Here is a 19,876-nt window from a genome sequence, read left to right on the forward strand (position 1 = left end):
TAATCCTTCATTTATCTTTAGAACGACACGTAGAACAGAGCCTGACTAATTATACGGGTGGTCCTGTTCTTTTACATTGTTATTAGTGCTTTAAATCGTGAATACTTTATAATTGAGAACAATTATTCATTCTTGGCTCCTCTAGCAGTTGATAGTAGATCATGGCCTTTTCGGTATTTGGTGTTTGTTATGAAGGAGTTCACTCGAACTCTATAGAAACTATACTCTGTTGTTAGTGTTGGAATAAGTTTGTGAGATATTCCATATGAAAAAAACTTTTCTTGCTTCAAACTGAACCTTTTGGTGCAAATTTAGGATTTAGCTCGAGCTGTCATATTTGAACAAAGAGCAGCTGAATCTTTTGTTTGATTTGCTGTTTGGGTTTTCTACAAACCACTAGATTTTGGAGTTAAAATGCTGAAAGAAGATCTCATTTTTTGGTTCTTTTTATACTTGGGGCCATGTAGAATTTGAATTTGAAGGGTGCAGTTGTATTTCTTTCAATCATTGAGATCAACGAGAAAATTAAGTTCCACAATCTGCAACTTTCTCTTCCTCACCCAATAAGTTACCAAGGGATTCTTCCTTTGGCACCATGCCTAGTGGTTAAGATGCAGCAGTCAAAAAATCTACTGCTGCTCGAGATAACTTAAGCTAAGACTTTCTATTAGCTCAATCGACAAATTTGCAAAGATAATTATGCTAGGAGATGATTTTGTAATGCTGTGTATGTCACCCACCTATATCAGGCTAACTTCTATGGATGAATCATTGGCTTTCTGCAAGTGGCATTTTTCTGTTTGAACTCATACTCATTCTAATTTCATGCCAGTACTGTAGCAACCATGTTTTGCTGAACAAAATTTCAATTCTGGAACACTCAGAAAAGTAAACAATTAGTCAACATCAAGTAAGTATATTGGAGGGGCATCTGATATTCTTAGAAGATTCATTCTCTGTTTATATAATGGTCAGGTTATTGTTTACCCTTTTCTCTGTTATGGAATTATCATAATTTCAGTATGAATCGAAGATGCAAAGCTATATGACAGTTTATACTGCAGATCTCTCTAATGAAGCTTTATGTTTGTTGTGTTCAATACAGTGTAAAAAGAGCACCTTGCAAAAGAGTTCCCAACTTGTTAGGTACAAGGAATCCGGTTCCCAATTATAGTTCCTGGCATGGCTTTCTAGGGTTAACAGGTTCCTTGCCTTGGCTGCTGATAGCTGCTTTTCTCTTTCTCTTCCTTTTTCTTTCTGTTTGGAAGGATTCTTCTGCAGCTACCATTTCCCTGTCAGCATTTATGTTGATGTTTGAGTTACACAGATACACCACATCTAAGACCAATGTTGATGGTTGATGCAGCTTAATGATTCCTGTTGGATTCTGTATTATCGGGATTATGGACTTTCTAACAAGTATCATTGATCAATCACACTGTATAACAGTATGATCCAATCTTGAAGCTGCAACATAAGAACATTCCACATATAACAGTATGGTATGAGGTCTGGAGCAACACTGATATATCTCTTACTTTTTATTTGCAGGAATTCATGTGTCAAAAGTTCAAGTCCGTTTGATGAACAATAGCGGCATGAGATCGAAACTGACAACCTATGGTCGATCAATAAAGAGTTTCTACTTGTTCTCAGAGTTCAGATGATCTCTTCATGATCTTGGTGTTGGTTTAACTTGCTGAATTCCAACCTATGAACAATCCCGAAAGAAGTCTTACAAAACTCAAGATGGTATATTTTCACCGTATAGGAGGAAAGAATTCTTTGGAAAGGAAAAGAATAGAGAGAAAAAAAAAAGAATCACAATCTTGATAGCCTGTCTTTTGCAATATCCAAAGCAAAAAAAATAAAGGCCTCATAACAAATTTTAATTATGATTTTTATTTTTTAAAGATAAGTGATAAAAATAAGATTTGAATTTAGGATCTTACGATATATTATCAAAATTATTATTATTATTATTATTAATTATGATCCGTCTTTGAAACTAACTTTTGGTTATTAAAAAAAGAAAAAAAAGAAAAGAAAAAGGAAATTAAGTCAGAAGCCCACTTGTTGAAGTAGAAGTGGTTTGGGTGCGAAACGAGTGGCCCTTCCCTCACTCTCTGTTTGCTTAAAAATGGCTTTTTTAAGCCAGGGTCGCCACCGCATTCCCCATCCCCTTCCCCTGGCCTACAAACCCTACCGACCCTCCTCTCCCTCGCCCCAGTTCTGCCGTAATCGCGTCCCTCTTTCCCCTCTCAAACCTTTCAAGAATATCTGGTCGGTCCATGAATCATTTTCCCTCTCCCAATTCGCGATTCCTGTTCTCCGTTTCCGCCCTAGGATTTCGGTCGGCGACGCTGAGGAGTGCGACCATCGAGAACTGGGAGATGGGGGCGGGATTTTGTTGGGTTCCGAGGATCTGGGGGATGAGAGCCAAGTGTTCAAGAAGACCCTGCGGCTGGTGGAGTGCGCCATGTTCGCGTCCGTCGCTGGCCTCGCCTACTTCTTGAGCAACTCTCTTGCTATCGAGGTCAGCTTGATTTGATGTTATAGAACCGTCGTTGGTTTGTCAATGGTAATTCTTTTCCTTGAATTTAGCTTTTCCGGTGTCTTTTGATTTAGGTGGGAAAGTTGCTATCTTTGTTAGTTATATGTAAACAAGTCATATTATGAGACAAAAAGATCAGAAGTGACAATATTTGTCTTCCACTTTACATTGAAATATGTGAAAAGAGTCCTACCATGTATTACGAGTTTATGCACAAAATTTTTGAGTAATAAAATGAGAAATAGTGAATTGTGACATACTCCGATGGATGCACCTGCCATTTGAAAGATCTTTATAGCATTTTAATGCCTGCTTCTGTACATTTTCTGCCTTTGCATCTTGGTTTTTTGTTTTGGGGTTGGCTGGTCGGTTGGTATTCTACTGTTACAATATTTCTGTTTGGTCCAGATTAAGCTGATTTTGGTGCTTGCCATCTTCATTTCCTGCTACTTGTAACTTCAAAGTCCACCATTGCTACATTTGATATGCTTAAGCATTACAATCTGGAGGCCTTTTCTTTTAGCTTTTGCATGTCATATCATAATTTCATCTTTACTCTATTGCTATTGGTGCCCTCTAACCTTTTGACCATGATATTAGAAGATTGTTTATGTACATGAACACACTCGAATTCACGTGTAAACAAAGTTTTAGAAGTTGAGCTGTTCAAGGGAAACATTTAACTCTACAGACATTGTTTCCTGCAGAATTACTTCAGTTGTTTCTTTTCCTTGCCTATAGTGATCTCTTCAATGAGATGGGGAGTGGCAGCCGGCAGAAAGACCATGGTACGTCTCTAGGCTCTTTACCTGTAATGTAGTACTTGTTATGATTGTAGCTTTTGTATTGAGTTCTTATTTAAGAGCCTTCTTTTATTCTTTTAACAGGTGGCTACAACTATGCTATTGCTTACTCTATCAGGTCCAGTTAAAGCATCTACGTACATGGTAACTATTTTTTAGATTCTTATATTATAATAATTTCCTGCATTTTCCCTTTCCTTTAGTTCTAAAACTTGTGAACTTTAATCCATCTTGTCCTCTCTATAACGTTATTAACTAAAGACTTATATCTTTATGTATATTAGTGGCTTGTTGAGTCTATTGCATTCCCTCATTTATTGTGGAATGAAAGCTATTTAAGTACTGCTCAGTTAAAGCTATATTATAATCATGGAATCCAAAGAAGTTCTCAGAAAGGGTGATCTAACAAGGTGTTACAACATAGTTTCAGTTAACCCATAAAGCTACTTTCTGTAGCTGTTTCTGTGTGAAATAACCAACAAATATATCTTCTTAAGGTTTATTTTTTGGATCTTTGCATTCTCTTTAGCTCTTCTTATGTAAATCAAGAAGATGTGCTATGTGTCTCTCTTCTCTCTCTCTCAGAAAGAAACCTACATCCTTGATTTAACTCGGTCTGCTTCTGATAAGTTTGGCAGTTCAAGATTTGTTGTGCACTTGAATATCATTAACAATCTTTCGTTCTTCTATATTTTCTTTTTAAACTTGTTTTGGTTGAATCTGAGCACAAATATAATCAGTTGATTGGACAGAATTCTGGAACCTTTTGCATAGATTTGCTTATGGGTTGTTCTTCTCAGTTGTCTTTTTCACTATTGAGCTCCTTCCTCATAATAGTGAATGAATCATGACTTGGTGTTGGTCTTCTATTTCTAGATTTAGGATCAGTTGACCATAGATGTGAAAGCTGTAAATTAGACTGTCTACTATGGTAGAATATGGAAAAGATGGAAGTTGCTAACTATGTTGACCTAAGGCTAGTGTTCATTGTGGAATAAAAATGAACTAATAATACAGGTTCTTCTGTGGACCCTCTTATGCAATTTATATTCTGGATCAGTAACTATAATGTAGCTGCAACTAACCAAGTTTGATAATGGTCTGCACACTGGAAATGACGATGGAGGCTTAACTTTGTTTATTGCAAAAAAGAATATTAAGTTTGAGTCATATATATGCTTTTTCATATGAGACTATATTGAATATGAACAAGCGGCAATTGAAATCGAAGGCTTCCCTGCCAGGGATTGCTGATAAGTTTCTTTTTTTGTTTTGTTGTTTGAAGAACCTGTTTATTGAGTTTCAATATGAGAATGTCTAGTCAAATTGTTAAAAGGACTAAATAGTTATGTCAGAGATGCAGCTCCAATTTAAAGTACTAACTTGCACACGAACACCTATTAATTTTTGCATCATCAAATTGGAATATTTCATGACAGTGTTAACACATCTAAACAAACACCTATTGGCTTTTGCATATGCAGCATGAGGATCCATTCTTGTGTTTATTCAATTTTTTCTTTATTCTATCCAGAAATTGTTGGTTTTAGTATTTATGCACATCCTTTTCTGCCTGCAGCTTATGCATGGAGTAGTTGGTCTGGCTATCGGCACTCTGTGGAGGTATGACACCATGCAAATATATTATTTAGTATTCTGTAGATATATCCTCTGATACACTTAATCTCTCAAAAACATCATTCTATTTCATGTGTAACTGCATCATATTATTTTGATATTCTTGCAGACTTCGTTTTAATTGGGTTACTTCGATTGCTCTTTGCACACTTGTACGGCCTGCTAAACCTACTTTATTCTATTAGGTCAATGTTCCTGTAGAAAATCCAATGACTTTTAACAGATAGCGTGTCTAAAACTGGATGCCAATTGGCAGGTTCGTGCACTGGGGGCTGTTGGATATGTCTTGTTATCGTCATTCTTAATTAGAGAAAACATACTTGCCCTGGTACTACTAAACACGAGACTCTGGCTCTAGTTTAAAAACTTTGATACTTTCAAAGCGAAAAAGAAAGGCTAACTTCTGTGCTTCTGCAGATCACAATCAACATTCATGCTTCTCTAACATATATACTCACGGCTATGGGAGTGAATACAATCCCATCGATGAATGCCATATATTTAATCTTTGGTAGCTTGGTGAGGTTCCAAAACTCTTGGTATCCACAGCGACAACTAGTTTTCGAGATGTTCATGCACGGAATCATCATTAATGTTCATCCTCTCACTTGTCTTGTAACAGCTCCTCCTGAACTGTGGATTCTTTGTTCTCTTGCTGCACATTCTATATGCAATATTTCTTGCCAAGCTGGGACTAAAGGCTTCTTTGACACTTCCAGCATGGTTGGAGAATGCAATCTAACAGCTGCAGACAACTCTAGTGGCTACATTATATGTGTCCACAATATCCTTGTATAATTCATTCTTCAATGTAACACATTCTCATTGCCATACTTGATTAGTACAGGTAGAAGACAAAATCTTAAATGTCACACTGGTAGTCACTGTTTTGGGTTAAATTCTAAAGCACCATGTAAAGGAGGGTGTGCTAAATGCTGCCCTCACTGTTCTGTCAACTCTTGGAATCTACATGCATCAGGACGGCTGTTTCTTAGCCAGCATCAAACTCTAACCCGATCGATCAAGTGACCAAGGAGCAGCTTCTGTTAGATCTGTCTCACAGTATTGAGTACATAAAGAACTGAGACCGTAGCCAGATGATCATTCATGTGGCACATTGCTGTCTCCTTTTCAGCCCCACTAAATGAATTAATTGACGAGATCATAAGGCAGTAACATGTACTTATAACGAGATCATAAGGAGCAATTGTCGTTGTTGTTATTATGATTGTCATCGCCAAACTATACAGAATCTGGTAAACCCACTAAACTATTCTCACTATCATACCCTAGGGATCATTAATATGACCTAATCCTTATTTAGCATGAAAAAAAAGAGAAAAACTTGGGTTGACTTGGGATGGGTTGACCTAATAGTTGACAATTTAAGAGTTGGTTGGCCATAATTGGGCCTCAGTTTGCGTTGGCAGGATTTAGAATAACCAAAAAAAGGAGCTACTTCCAATCATATAATATCGATTGTTTGACAAGAGAGAGTAGGGGGTTTAATTATAGATTACCCCGGGTTATGAAATCCATATAATTATGAAAATAAAATATCTAATTTTATTTATCCTAATTTCGTCAGTTTTATTAATGAAAACATAAAAACAAAAGGTAAAAAGATAATTTTAACACTCTGATCGGCGATGACGGATGACGAAATTGTTGAGGGTTACGAGTGATTATTGTGGATGAGAAGAATGACGACGAGAGATGAGGGCCACTTTACATCTGCGTCGATGTTGACGCCAATGTAGAGCCACGAAATTAACACTAAAGTAGATACAAAGCGACAAAAAAGTCACTCGGGTAGCTGTTGTGAATGAGAAGAGTAGCAATGAGAGTTGAGAGTCGCTCTGCATCCGCGTTAACGTCGACGTAGTTGCTGAGCGGCTCGCTCTGCATCTGCATCGACATTAACATAGTTGTTGAGCAACGAAAGGACTATCGTTGTAGATATCGAGTGGCCCTTTCATTACTCGGTAACTATGTTGATGCTGATGCAAACGTAGAGTGACAAAAAGGTCGCTTGACAATTGCATCGGCGTTGACGCATATGCAGAATGACCCTCATCTCTCATCATTGCTTTTATTTCATCCACAACAGTCATCCTGTACCTTTGTCGTTCTACATTTGCGTTAGCGTCGACGCAGTTGTCGAGCAATGAAATGATTGCCAATGTAAATGTAAAGCGATGAAATGACCATCGGCAATTGTGTTGGTGTCGACGCAGATGCAAAGTGGCCCTTATATTTCACCATTACTTCCTCATCCACAAAAGTCATCATAGCCTCCAGTGACGCTATCGTCCGTCACCATCGACATCCTCAGACATCACCAACTAAAACGTTAAAATTATCTCTTTGCTCTTTATTTTCATGTATTTATTAGTAAAACCAATGATATTAGGATAAAATAATATAACTAGATATTTCACTTTCAACAGAGAATAATATTTGCTTTAATAATGATTCATGCACCACTTATTATCATGAGGTAGATTGATTGGTTTTTTAGTTTGCGTGAGAGAATGAACGATATGGAAGACATGAAAGCTACCTATGAGCCCTACCCCAAAGAATTGTTAGAATTGTTAGGAGATGGTCGGTCCTCAAGGATTTCAGTGAAGTCAAGAAAGTTTACAAGAGACAAGTGAGCTCTTTAAAATAAAATTATTATTATTATTATTATTTCTTTCTTTTAATTTTTATATGAGTTTTGTTATTCTTTATGATAGATGAGGATAAATAAAGATCTTTTTTACAACATTTTGTCAAGATAACGTTACATAGTCGTCAACGCCTTTTACACCATACATGATTCTTCTATATACTATCATTGTATATTTTTGATACGTCGATAGATAGTTTACGTATTCGAAGAGGTATTTATTTTTTTATACTTTATTTTTTTTATATTTTGACTCAAAATTTTCTTTCGTAAATGATAATTATTTGTTTGATCCTTTACCTAATAAATAATTCGTCTCAATTTTCAAGTTTAAGCTAAGCCATTTAAGCCAACTTGCTCGTTATAACAACAAAACCATTTAAAATCTTGAGTTTGCATGCTATGTTTCGTCGAAATGCATAAAAACATTGGAAGTGTTACTTAGAGTCCGACAATTAAGATTTGTGAAAGGAGATTATGGAAATCTTCATGCCTAGCTAGAAGATTTGAGAGTCTCAACTTGGAAGGAGCAATTGGAGGATTTGTCTTTCAAACAGTTCCATCCAAAAGAGCATGGAGTTGTGTCTTTACACTTTCCACTATCCTTCAATAAACAGCCCCATCACTAGTCCTTGGATCTCTCAATTCATTGGGCCATAATGATGAATAACCCCTACTGACTTGTGGCAATTTTCTCTTCCCCAATCTTAAGACATAAACCATGAGTGTCATGGATTTAATCCATGTTTAGTTTCTTCCTAGAATGAAGCTCAACAACACTTAACTACATCAATAAATAGATATCTGAATGCTGTAGATATTGTACTAACTTTTAGAGGTTGCAAGGACAGAACTCCATCCTCCTTTGGAATGCGAATTGTCTAATCTTACCAACTTAAAACTCAAATGAAGACTTTAAAAAAATATATATTAATTTTAATATAAGAAGCTTGTTTATCCTCGTAAGCATTTACGATTTCATTAAGAGTCTTATAGGCACTATCCTCGTTTCAATCTAACAAGCTTGTTTATCTTTGTAAGCTTTCTTGATTTCATTGAGAACCTTGCGACTAGAATAATCTCATGCTAATAATTCTTTATTGTAAGACTCAGTTTCACATTGTTTATGTTCCCGTAATTCTTAGGAAATACAATAGCATAAGTATTTATAAGCACATTTATTGGTGATCTCTACAGTGACCGAGCAATGATGCATGAATACTTTATTAATTATAACACAATATCCATTAATTATTGGTCATCTCTGCCAACAAAGGAATCCACTCCATCACTTGAGGACAGTGAAGTCATAATGTTCATGACAATGTGTGATGGTTTTATTTTTAGATGATTAATTATAATCATAATTGAAAGCAATGTGTGCAGTGCTTCCATGGGGATGCAAAAATTGTGCAGTCTCAACTTTGCAATGGAATGGAGTATATGTTGTTCATGGAGTATTTGAAGTGCTTAAATATATAAATAATAATAATAATAATTAATAAGAGGATAACATCATTATTAATGGCTAATCAAATACATTGTATTTGATCTTCTTTTGAGATAAGAATTTTCAGATTTGCTTGTCAGATAATATTCTATGGTTTTGATGATGATTCTTTCTCTTATTTTATATAAATATATATTTTTTTTCTTCATAGTCAATCTAGTAAATAATAGTAGAATTATTGCTCTAGCAGCTACAAAGAGGTTTTCTACACCTGCACAAGAGATTCTCATGGAAGATTGATATGCTTGCTGACAAGAATCTAAAGAATAACTATGATCAAGCTGATGCTGAAGAGATGGTCTGCATGCTTGAATTATTCTAAAGAATAATTCAATTGATGCAGTTGGTAGTAGAAAATATTTCCCCAAACCTCAAGTCACCTTAAAACACCATAAACATCAGTTGGAAAAATCCACATTTTGGGAAGAACTACTAAATCAAAGTTGCTATGATTGCATTAAGCAGCATCAAAAGTGACTCTTGATCATCTCCCTTCAGTACTGTTGCCATTAACAGTGCTAAGATGGACAAAGGGAAGGCCACCATGACAACTGAGGGTTGATTTGGATAAGGGTTCGCAGGAGGCCCTTTGATGGGGATTAGAACACTTGGATTTGACTCCATCATGTCCTACCAATTCATGGATAAGTCAAAGCAAACTTTGATGGTGATTCTTCCTCTTGATTATGGATTCAAACAATATGAAGGATGTTGGCTTTTAGTTCCACCATCAAGAATCCAATGATATTAAACCCATTGACTCCTTCAATATATGGCTCGTTAAATTTATATTTAGATCCTATTAGCATTATAGTCTCTCTGTACTTACAAAATTGGATTCTTATAATTTTTATATCTTTTCTTTTTTAGCTCATAAAACGTTAAAATTATATTTCTACAACTAAAATTAACAACAACGTATTATGTTTTCATCAATGTAACTGATGATATTAGGATAAATAAAAAAATTATTTTATTTTTAAAATTATAAAAAAAATTAATATAAAATTTTAAATAAAAAATTATGATATTAGTATAATCCAAAATACAAATATAACATGTAATCAACCCTCATTGCATGTCTGTGGTCGACCCCACAGCACAAACAAGAATAGGCAACGGATTGATATCGGAGTCCTACTCACACGTGACAGCACCGGGAAGCACGGCCAGCCACAAGATAAGGGAGCTGCCCCACTCACCCGCTAACATCCTCCCACGTGTCCATCCGCGGGATTCTCCTCTACCATCATCGCCCACCGACGAGAAGCGGAGACAAGCTTGTGGCAGGTGTACGCCCTGAGGAAGGACACCAAGTAGAAGAAGCAGAGAAGGTCTCTGGTGCTGCACAGACCGGCTCGAAGTTGTCGAATGACAAGATGAAGGTGGAGGGGAGTCCGTCCTGCGAGTCGTGCCGGTCGGCGCCGAGCACGGTGTACTGCCGCGCAGACGCCGCCGCCCTCTGCGCCACCTGCGACGCCAGCATCCACTCCGCCAACCTGCTCGCCCGCCGCCACCAACGTGTCCCGGTCCTCCTCGCCCTGGCCGGCGGCGGCCTCGTCGTCCGCCCCAGCCTCACCCTCCCCTACCACATCGGCGTCCCGGTGGGCCTCGACGAATCGGAGCGCGAGGGCGACGAAGAGGAGGAGGCTGCCTCCTGGCTAATGCTCGATCCTGTGAAGGGCAACGGCCAGGGCGCCGCGGCGCTCCCGCCATTCGCCGAGGTCGACGAGTTCTTGGACCTCGTTGGGTACAACGCCGGCGAGAATCAAGGATCGGAGTGTTGCAATGGCCCCATGCAGCAGCAGCAGTTGCAGTACAGCTATGAGACGAGCGAGGAAAGCGAGTGTTTGGTGCCAAACGAGCTGCATCAGCATCAACAGAGCTTGCAGATGGAGCATGGTGCCTCCAATGGGCTCAATTACTCTGTAAGTTGCTTCTTGGACCAAAACGTTATTGCTTTCATTATTATCCCAATTATATGACAATATCTAAACCACATCTGTTTTAGATTATCCTAAATGTTCATGAGATTTCATTGCTATTTTTAGTGCGAAAAATATTGTAGATTTCACTGAGATCATTCTCTTCTTCTCTCTTCTCCAATCTACATCTTCTAGGTTTCCTTGTCATCAGTGGATGCAAGTGTTGTGCCGGATACATCCAACACATCTCACATTCGAGCATCCAAAGGAACCATACATCTCTTCTCACCACGGTTCAATCCCATGGACAGAGAAGCCAGGGTCATGAGGTACAGGGAGAAGAGGAAGGCGAGGAAGTTTGAGAAGACCGTCAGGTATGCCTCGAGAAAGGCATATGCTGAAACCAGGCCTCGGATCAAAGGCCGCTTCGCGAAGAAATCGGATGCGGAGCTCGAAGTGGATCATATGTTCTCTGCTGCGGTTTTGGCTGATTCAAGCTTTGGTGTAGTCCCGTCGTTTTGATTCATCTGCAAGAACTCCTGTTGTTAATTTCCGGTTCGAACAAGATGCAATCTTTGATAATTTATATGATGATTCATTATCTAATGACCAGTGATAGATGTGAAGATTTCCAACCGGAAGAACAGAAGAATTGTTTTGGATCAAATTGGTCTCTGATACAACTCAGGGAGAAGCTATCATGCACTTGTCCACTTGAACTGTGTTGAAAGTAGTATAACTTGCAGACATGTAGGCAGTGCAGCATGTTATCCATCAGTGCCAGAAAAGAAGAGCATCAGAACATGACAATTCTGAGCTGTTTTCTTTTGTTGATGTTTAATTCTTTGTGCCAATGTTTCTGAGTATTTGGTGTTTTGAGTGAAACTTTCACCAAGAACAGCCATCCAAATTGCCAAGCATTCCATGTTCAGTAATCATATTTGTTACTTGGTTTCATCTACCAAATGCCCACTAAATTATTCTAGTTGAAAAAGAAGGTTTAACACACAAGACAATAGCTAATCAGATTACAGTAATCTCAAGCCTTTGAACTGAACACTGGCAAGAAGTATGAAATTTTTAGGGCAATATGCAGAGGAACTCAAACAAGCAATCACAGTATCAGATTCGGGATGAATGCAATCACCGTATCTCTTCAAATTGGTTGACTTGTGATTTATATTGTCAGTAGCTGTAAGCCTACAAAAAAGTGCATATGCCCAAAACAGGAGTGACTTTTGCCTTCCCCTTCATGTCGTCACCTGTTGAACTCATCTTGCTGACAGGATTTATGTCCTCAACCCTGTCACCTCCTCGAATCTAATCCAAGAAGTAATTCCCCTAGAAAGATGCTTAATCCTTCCAAGGATCATTCTCTGTCCTCACTTCTGAGGGCTCAACCACCTCTGCCTCTGTCGCATCTGAAGAGACAGCTTCGGCGCTTGTTGCCTCGGCTCCTTCTGCTGCTTCCTCTGATTCTGATCTTCCCCATCTTCCACCAAGAGCAATGCCCATCATCTCATATATTTTGTTGCCCAGTTCAGCAGGGCTGTCAGGCTGAATCATATCATCTTGTTATGAACACGAAAAGAAGGCAGCAAATTTATAAAGAAAAATGTGAACTGAAGAGGTCGAAATGACTTACGATATAGCCACTCGAGATCAGAGCCGTATCATACAATAAATCCACTGCCCTCTTTGCTTCTGTGCTGCTTGAGTCATTCTTGCATGCAGCCTGCAATTGTACGACAGTTCAAGTGAAATACTGCAACTACAAACTAAAGTCTCTTCGCCATAATAATTGTTTCTGCAGAACTTAAAATGATATGCAGCAATTCCTTGTGTGTCAAAAATTGTCTTCACATCAAACAATGACAATTAACAGCATATCACAAGTCTTACATTCAAGTCTTTAATGATGGGGTGCTCAGGATTGATCTCTAAGATTCTTCTCCCTCTCATGAACTCTAAACTTGATGTATCTCCGAGTGTCTGTGCTTTCATGAGTCTAGAAAAGACAGGCATTCACGAGTCTGTGCTAGAAATGACAGGAAAGATGGTCATTAAATCAACTAGGCAAACAAGACTACCTTTCCATGTTTGCTGACCATCCAAACTTGCCAGAAACAAGTACACATGGTGAAGAGCTAAGCCTCTTAGAAATTTGGACTTTTGCTACCTTATCACCAAGCTGCTGTTTCATCCAATCACATAGAAGATTGTACTCTTGTTTGTCTTCTCTCTCCTTCACCTCATCCTCATCGCCTGTATCAGAAATTTCCATCATCAACACACGGCAAAAGCCAATAATCCAAATGCCAGTGATACAGAAAGCATAAGTACTTCCCCAAGAAAATATACTAAATGCAGAAAACTGACCTAATTCTAGGTCTTCTTTGCTGATATCAGCAAACTTCTTTTCTTTGTATGACTGAAGATTCTGTATAGCAACTTCATCAATAGGTTCCACAAGATATAACACCTGCAGATAAAATATGATCACAACAATTTCATATATTAAAATATCTGATTATATATTTGAAGCTAAATACCTACTTCAATATCCTTTTGAACAAGCTTCTCCAGAAAGGGGGCAGTTTTGGCACTTTTAAGGCTGTCTGTTGCCAAGTAATATATAGCCTTCTGGTTCTCACCCATATTTTCCACATATTGATCCAAGCTTATCAAATCTTCCTCACTCTTGGAAGAGTAAAAGCGCAGCAAAGGTGCCAGTCGCTTGTGATTTCCTGAATCCTCAATACAACCCAATTTTAGAAGCTTGCCAAAATTCTCCCAGAATTTCTTATAGTCCTGCAACAGAATGACATGATTAATTAAAAGATACCCAAAATGAAATTACAAAAGACCGTATTGTCCATTCAAACAGCCTACCTCTTTGTTTTCATTCTCAGATAACTCTTGAATCATGTCAAATGTCTTCCTAACTAGCCTCTTTCGCATAATTCTTACCTGTAGTGAACAAGGAGAGTAGTTTGTAAAAGCAGCCTGGAATACATATTTTACTTTCTACAAGCTACCATAGGCATTGTGCATAAAAATAATGAAACTTACAATTCGACTTTCTTGGAGAATCTCCCGAGAAACATTTAGAGGAAGGTCATCTGAATCAACCACACCCTTCACAAAACTCAAGTACCGAGGAAACTGTAATTTTGGTTTTATGATCAGCATATTGAGACAGGTATAAAAAAATGTAACTTGTTCATAGTACAATATGACCACAAACATCTGAAAATAAGCAAGAAGTTAATTTATACTTACCAGCTCACCATCAAAATCATCAGAAATAAATACACGTTTGACATACAAGCGTATATTTTTGGTCTTGGGATTTATTATATCCTCATTGTTTAGAGGTGCCATTCCAGGAATGTAGAGAACGCTTCTAAATTCCACCTCACCCTGTTCAGTTTAGATATTATGCCAAATCTGACAATGAGATGATGATATTTCTTTTCTCTTTTGAAAGTCCTCATGGTAGTAAGTACCTCAGTGGTGAAGTGGGTGTAAGCAACAGGATCCAGGAACTCATTGAATGTCTTCTTGTAGAACTCATTATATTCATTTTTCTCAACCTCCTTTTGATTCCGCATCTAAGCATTGACAGGATGAGACTAACTTTAAAAAAGCTAGTTAAAGATGCTAAGGATAAAGAAACCCAGGGCACCTAAGGCATGGATTGCAACTTCAAAAAGGAAGAATTTTGATGTTACCCATATAGGTTTTGTCTCATTTGCCAGTTCCCAGTCCCAATATTTCTCAGTTACAGTTTTCTTCTTCTTTTTCTTCTCATCCTGCCAATAGGCAGAAAATGTGGTCAGGCGTTGAATACAAAAACAACAATATCAGCCATCAGACTCCCTACCTCTGTTTTTGCTTCTTCTCCTTCCTTTGGGTCCTCTTCTTCCTCGACCTATCCAAAAATAATCAAACAACAAAGAGATAAGTATAAACAGATCTAAGGCAAAGGACAACAAGTTAACAATTCTTTTCTTCACGGCTAAAACTAAACAGGCATCAAACGCACAAACACATTGTCACAATGACTTCAGCATGAAAGATCATCCAGAAAAAAAAAGCTGGCAAAGAAGAAGATCCCCACCTCCACCGTCCTTGATTTCTCCTGCCATGTATATATGGGGAAGGAGACAAACTGAGAGTAATTCTTGATCAATGCCTGGATGCGTGTTGGGTCTGCAAATTCAAATTTTTCATCCTCCTGCAAATTGAACAAAAGTTTTAGACCACTGAACACACTGAAATAACAAGTTGGGAAAGAGAAGAATGGAGAAGGGGGTCTATACTCGTAAAAACAGGGTGATCTGAGTTCCACGCTTTATGAACTTCTCAGGATCAGTCTCTTCTCTTATCCCATATGAACTACTATCTGCTAATGCTTCCCACACATACTGTTTATCAGACTTCGGACTTTTTGTTGACACCACAACCTGTTCATCAGTTAGATATAATTGCTTAGAACATGGAATGATAGTCAAACATCATTCTAACAATCAAGTTTTTTACACAACAAATAACATAAAAAGTTACCCGCTCAGCAACAAGGAAAGCTGAATAAAATCCGACACCAAACTGGCCAATCAAACCATTGTCTGTCCCAACATCTTTGTTCTCCTGCACATCATTCATCAACCAATCATCAACAGAGGTTCAGATAAAACAGAAGATTCTGAATGATAAGCATGCAACCTCCGAATATGCAAAAGTTTACAAATGACCAAGCTGATGTAACAGTATGATAAAACCTTAGAAAACAGAAAATAAAGCAGATACCTTGAGAGCATTCAAAAACCTTGATGTTCCACTCTGAGCAATAGTCCCAAGGCAATCAATTAGCTCTTCTTTGGTCATTCCAATACCAGTATCTCTGCCAGTTCAAACAACTAATTTTACTAATTGTTCAGTTTGAATATGGGGGCAAAATGTGCAGAAATGCAAAGTACGTTATCGCAATAGTTCCATTATCTGGATCAGGCTTGACCCGTATCTCCAAGTCACCAGCATCACCAAGTAATGAGGAATCTGTCACACTCAAAAACCTCAACTTGTCCAAAGCATCGCTTGCGTTGCTGCAGACACAGAATATCACCAAATAAAACCACAACATGGAAACATGCTAAAAACAACCTTAAGACAACAACATTTCAACAATATGAAAGAAAGAGAAAATTGTAGCCTCCCAAGAACCTGAACCTACTGTGCATGACGATATTTGGTCTACCGGCCAGTAGTCAAGTATAAAAACCAAAGCTTCCTCAAATGACAGTAAACAAATTCATTCACTTTTTGCTAAAATGGCATGGACAATGGAGGGTTAAGCAATATAAAGCACAGACATATCATATCTCCCTGTAGGACATGAAACAACAATGAAACGACAGAAAATGCATAAGCCAACCTTACAAGCTCCCTAAGAAACACCTCCTTGTGGCTGTACAAACTATGAACAATCAAGTCCAATAGGCGGCTGACCTGCATTTAACCAAGGTATAGAAATAAGTTAAACATAAAAGACTACACGAAACTAGGAAGTATTAAATCTATCGACAACAACTAACTTTTGCAACCAAGACAATCTTATAATACTCTTTTAGGCTGGGAGATTAACATTGAAGAACAACAGAACTTTGCACAAGATAAAAGTAATGGCAAAATGAAAGGTTTTATAAGGCAATGTTCTGTAGATGGGATGCTCATAATAGCATTCTTGAAGCTTATGTCAAACATAAGATTCTAAAGCCAAATTTAACATAACTAATGCCTGTAAATCAAATATCTTTCACCAAATCAACCGAACACTAACAATTCAATAAATTTGGATGGAGATTGTTAATCACTATTGAGAAGATACACATCTCTTTGCTTAACTTTAAGTGCAGAGCAAGTTAGAAGCAGCGCTGTCTGCACCAAAGACTCAACAGAAAGAAGCTAAGTACTTGATATAAAAGCAAGGTCTGCAAACGGGCAGAATTGTCTGCCCACTTAATCAAACAGGAGTACAAACAAGATTTCCATAGGAAAGCCCTAAAACAAAGAAATCAATAAAGAACATGTAGATAATTTCATCGTGTATGAACATGTCAAGAACAGAAAAGAATTACTTTTCTAATTACAAACAATAAAATCGATTATAAAAAAAATAAAAAAGCCAAAATGAAAATCTAATCTCACTAGATATGATCAACAAAGCAAACTACTATCATTGTCACGATCCAGCCGGACGGGATAACTAGCCTGTCAACTTCGTTAAACCCAAACTACTAGTCAATATGCTCAAGCTAAAGTTGATAGTAGTACACCCATCAGATTCTTATAAGTCGATATTAGTTTTGTCCATTTCCAATGTGAAACTAATCTGGATGTTCCAGACTCTCCCACTTAATAGGTTAATATCTTCGTCAAGGCCTAATATAACCTAGATCAAACCATTACATGGTGCATATGAAGCGTAAATCAATAGTGACTCCATGTCGTGATGAATCCTAGACGTCACAAGTATCTTTTTTTTACTCGAGTCCCCTCAAGCTCTGATATCAAATGTCACTACCCAACTAACTAATCTGTTAATTTCGTTGAACCCAAACCACTGACCAAAATAAGGATAATAATGCATCTGTTAGACTTTTGTCAATCTTAATCTTACCTACTTGGACTAATGGACTAATGAATTACATTCCTCTAACACAAAAATCTTATTTTGTGTCAAACATACCAGAAAAGATTCAAGCTTCTCCGCTCCACAGGTTAAAAAATCGCAACTTTCATGATTAAACAAAGACGGAAAATAAATCAGAATAAAACAAGCCAAGCAAAAGCATGAAGGAGACCTAAATGGACAATCTGCAAAACAAAATGATGGATAAAGGGCAGAAGGGAGAATATGGAAGAAACAAAGACACACCTCGGCCTGGTACTCAAACTTCTCCCCCGAAGCCTCCTCGGATTCTTTCTCAGCGACGGCCGCCTCGCACCGGACGCGCATCCAGCGCTCCCTCCTCTCCGCCTTGCAACTCAGACCCGACACCGGAAATGAAATCCCGGAGCCGAGAGGTTGCGGAAGAAACGAGGTCCGGAACCTCAGAGCTCGGGCGGAATTCGACCTCAAAGGGATCGAAAGACGATGGAGGGAGACCGTAAACGTACTGCCCAAGCTCTGGGTTAGAACGGGCGCCATGGATTCGTCGGATTCCCCGTCCCTCTTCTCTTCTGCCTTGATGCTCGGGCAAGGAACAGTCGAGAGGCTTTTGGATAGGAAGGCGAGAGAAGAAATGAAGGCTTTGGGTAAAGAAATGGGAAACTTATAGACGCTTCTAGAACAATGGGTTAGGGTAATGCTAAAAACAAGGAGAGTTTGGAAATAACATATTTGCCCCTGTAATTTTAATATTATATATATTCTTCAAAATTTTAGATTGTGGATATATTGTTTTCATATAATTAAGTTTTATATATGTCATTTATGATAAACTACTAGTAATCATATTTATTATTAAATTTAAAATATTAATATTTTAAGTTCCTAAATAGTTTTATTATTTTTTTATCAATTATTTTTTTTAATAATTTTGAAATAGTTGTGTTGTTAGCCAACCAATGGAGATTGACTACCATAACATACTTGTTAATTTTGCATGGATATATATATATATATATATATATATATATATATATATATATAATGTAATTTTGTCTATCGAAAATAATTTCTTAGATAAATACCTTTAGGGAGATGACAGACGAATTAGAAATAATATTTTTAATACCGCTTTATACCAAATTTATCGAAATTCCTGAACAAATAACAAAAAAATAAATATAAATTTTATATGTAGTCAATTGATATTTAAAATATTACTCTAAACAATTACCTATGTTCTTATTATTGTATTTTGTAGAGAGAGAGAGAGGAAGCAGGCGTGAGGCTCATTTCAAATTCTCAAAGGATAAAATTTGAGTACTTTTTATCACATAGATGATGAATGACTGAGAAGAATTACAAACTTATTACAGGATTTATTTTACATTTTCTTCTTAAAAGATATAGACAATAATTCTTTGAAGTATTTAAACGGAATGAACTCATTTCGATTTTCCAGAGATAAACTCATTTTTTTCTGAATTTTTAGAACTCTTATTTTGTTTCCTATCATTAGGAAGTCCAAAAGGTGGCCATTTGTTACTTCTGAGCTATCTAAAATATTTTTTTTGTTTTCTATTTCCTTAAAGAAATTTTGTTCCACAAGTTTGGTCACTACTAACTCTAATCTGTGTAAAAATCCTTATCTCATATATAAAAAATGTAATGAAAAAGGTAGTTTAATCAAACTTCTGAGGTAACTATCCAAAGAAAGAACATGAAACAAGCATGAAGCCTAAGTTTTGGGGTAAAACCTGGAAATATGGAGAATTAAAGCACTGTTTGATGTTAAGACTTTGACAAATGTTATTCCATTGTATGATTAAGAGAGGATCAAATCTGTGTTCAGATGTTACCACAACAATGCTCATAAGGTTCTCATGAACCACATGCAGAAGATTTATGTGGTGCAGTAGTTTAGCTATTGAGGATAGAAAGAGCTTAGGAAATGTACATGGGATTTCTTTTGGGCCTTTTTTTCTTATGGAGCTTCAGATAGAAGGAACAGATCAATTAAATGATCATGTTCTGCCTGTCACGGAGAAAAAGAGCAATCAACACTGCAAAGCCCCCAAGTTCATCACTGAAATTGGGAA

General features: G+C 37.4%; 3 protein-coding genes across 3 annotated transcripts; 2 read left to right on the forward strand and 1 right to left on the reverse strand.

Annotated features, from left to right (window-relative positions):
• The first annotated feature begins 1,551 nt into the window (after positions 1-1,551).
• Positions 1,552-5,951, forward strand: LOC135593631 (uncharacterized). Its single transcript, XM_065083823.1, has 8 exons — positions 1,552-2,536; positions 3,262-3,342; positions 3,442-3,501; positions 4,937-4,980; positions 5,105-5,147; positions 5,252-5,323; positions 5,413-5,514; positions 5,618-5,951. Exons 1-8 carry the CDS (start codon positions 2,141-2,143, stop codon positions 5,735-5,737), a joined length of 918 nt encoding a protein of 305 aa, XP_064939895.1. The 5' UTR covers positions 1,552-2,140; the 3' UTR covers positions 5,738-5,951.
• Positions 5,952-10,377: 4,426 nt separating this feature from the next.
• On the forward strand, positions 10,378-11,710 carry LOC103998703 (zinc finger protein CO3). The gene is made up of 2 exons (XM_009420257.3): positions 10,378-11,107; positions 11,300-11,710. The coding sequence occupies exons 1-2, from the start codon at positions 10,559-10,561 to the stop codon at positions 11,624-11,626; spliced, it is 876 nt and encodes a 291-aa protein (XP_009418532.2). The 5' UTR covers positions 10,378-10,558; the 3' UTR covers positions 11,627-11,710.
• Positions 11,711-12,238: 528 nt separating this feature from the next.
• On the reverse strand, positions 12,239-18,409 carry LOC135593632 (heat shock protein 90-5, chloroplastic-like). Its single transcript, XM_065083824.1, has 19 exons — positions 18,045-18,409; positions 16,542-16,615; positions 16,087-16,212; positions 15,917-16,010; positions 15,674-15,757; positions 15,430-15,573; positions 15,228-15,344; positions 14,991-15,038; positions 14,839-14,919; positions 14,614-14,718; positions 14,387-14,527; positions 14,177-14,269; positions 13,997-14,074; positions 13,661-13,915; positions 13,484-13,586; positions 13,195-13,369; positions 13,007-13,112; positions 12,750-12,839; positions 12,239-12,661 (listed from the first exon to the last, which is right to left on the reverse strand). Exons 1-19 carry the CDS (start codon positions 18,315-18,317, stop codon positions 12,458-12,460), a joined length of 2,391 nt encoding a protein of 796 aa, XP_064939896.1. The 5' UTR covers positions 18,318-18,409; the 3' UTR covers positions 12,239-12,457.
• Between the last annotated feature and the right edge of the window lie 1,467 nt (positions 18,410-19,876).

This window comes from Musa acuminata, chromosome BXJ1-9 (genome assembly GCF_036884655.1).
Source record: "Musa acuminata AAA Group cultivar baxijiao chromosome BXJ1-9, Cavendish_Baxijiao_AAA, whole genome shotgun sequence".
NCBI classification, from domain to species: domain Eukaryota; kingdom Viridiplantae; phylum Streptophyta; class Magnoliopsida; order Zingiberales; family Musaceae; genus Musa; species Musa acuminata.

Coding starts and splice junctions, on each gene's coding strand:
- LOC103998703 (XM_009420257.3), top strand. CDS start 10,559: ATGAAGGTGGAGGGGAGTCCGTCCTGCGAGTCGTGCCGGTCGGCGCCG. Junction 11,108..11,299: donor CCAATGGGCTCAATTACTCT/GTAAGTTGCTTC, acceptor TACATCTTCTAG/GTTTCCTTGTCATCAGTGGA.
- LOC135593631 (XM_065083823.1), top strand. CDS start 2,141: ATGGCTTTTTTAAGCCAGGGTCGCCACCGCATTCCCCATCCCCTTCCC. Junction 4,981..5,104: donor GCTATCGGCACTCTGTGGAG/GTATGACACCAT, acceptor ATATTCTTGCAG/ACTTCGTTTTAATTGGGTTA. Junction 5,515..5,617: donor ATTTAATCTTTGGTAGCTTG/GTGAGGTTCCAA, acceptor GTCTTGTAACAG/CTCCTCCTGAACTGTGGATT.
- LOC135593632 (XM_065083824.1), bottom strand. CDS start 18,317: ATGGCGCCCGTTCTAACCCAGAGCTTGGGCAGTACGTTTACGGTCTCC. Junction 16,011..16,086: donor AATGGAACTATTGCGATAAC/GTACTTTGCATT, acceptor TTGAACTGGCAG/AGATACTGGTATTGGAATGA. Junction 14,270..14,386: donor ATGATTTTGATGGTGAGCTG/GTAAGTATAAAT, acceptor CCAAAATTACAG/TTTCCTCGGTACTTGAGTTT.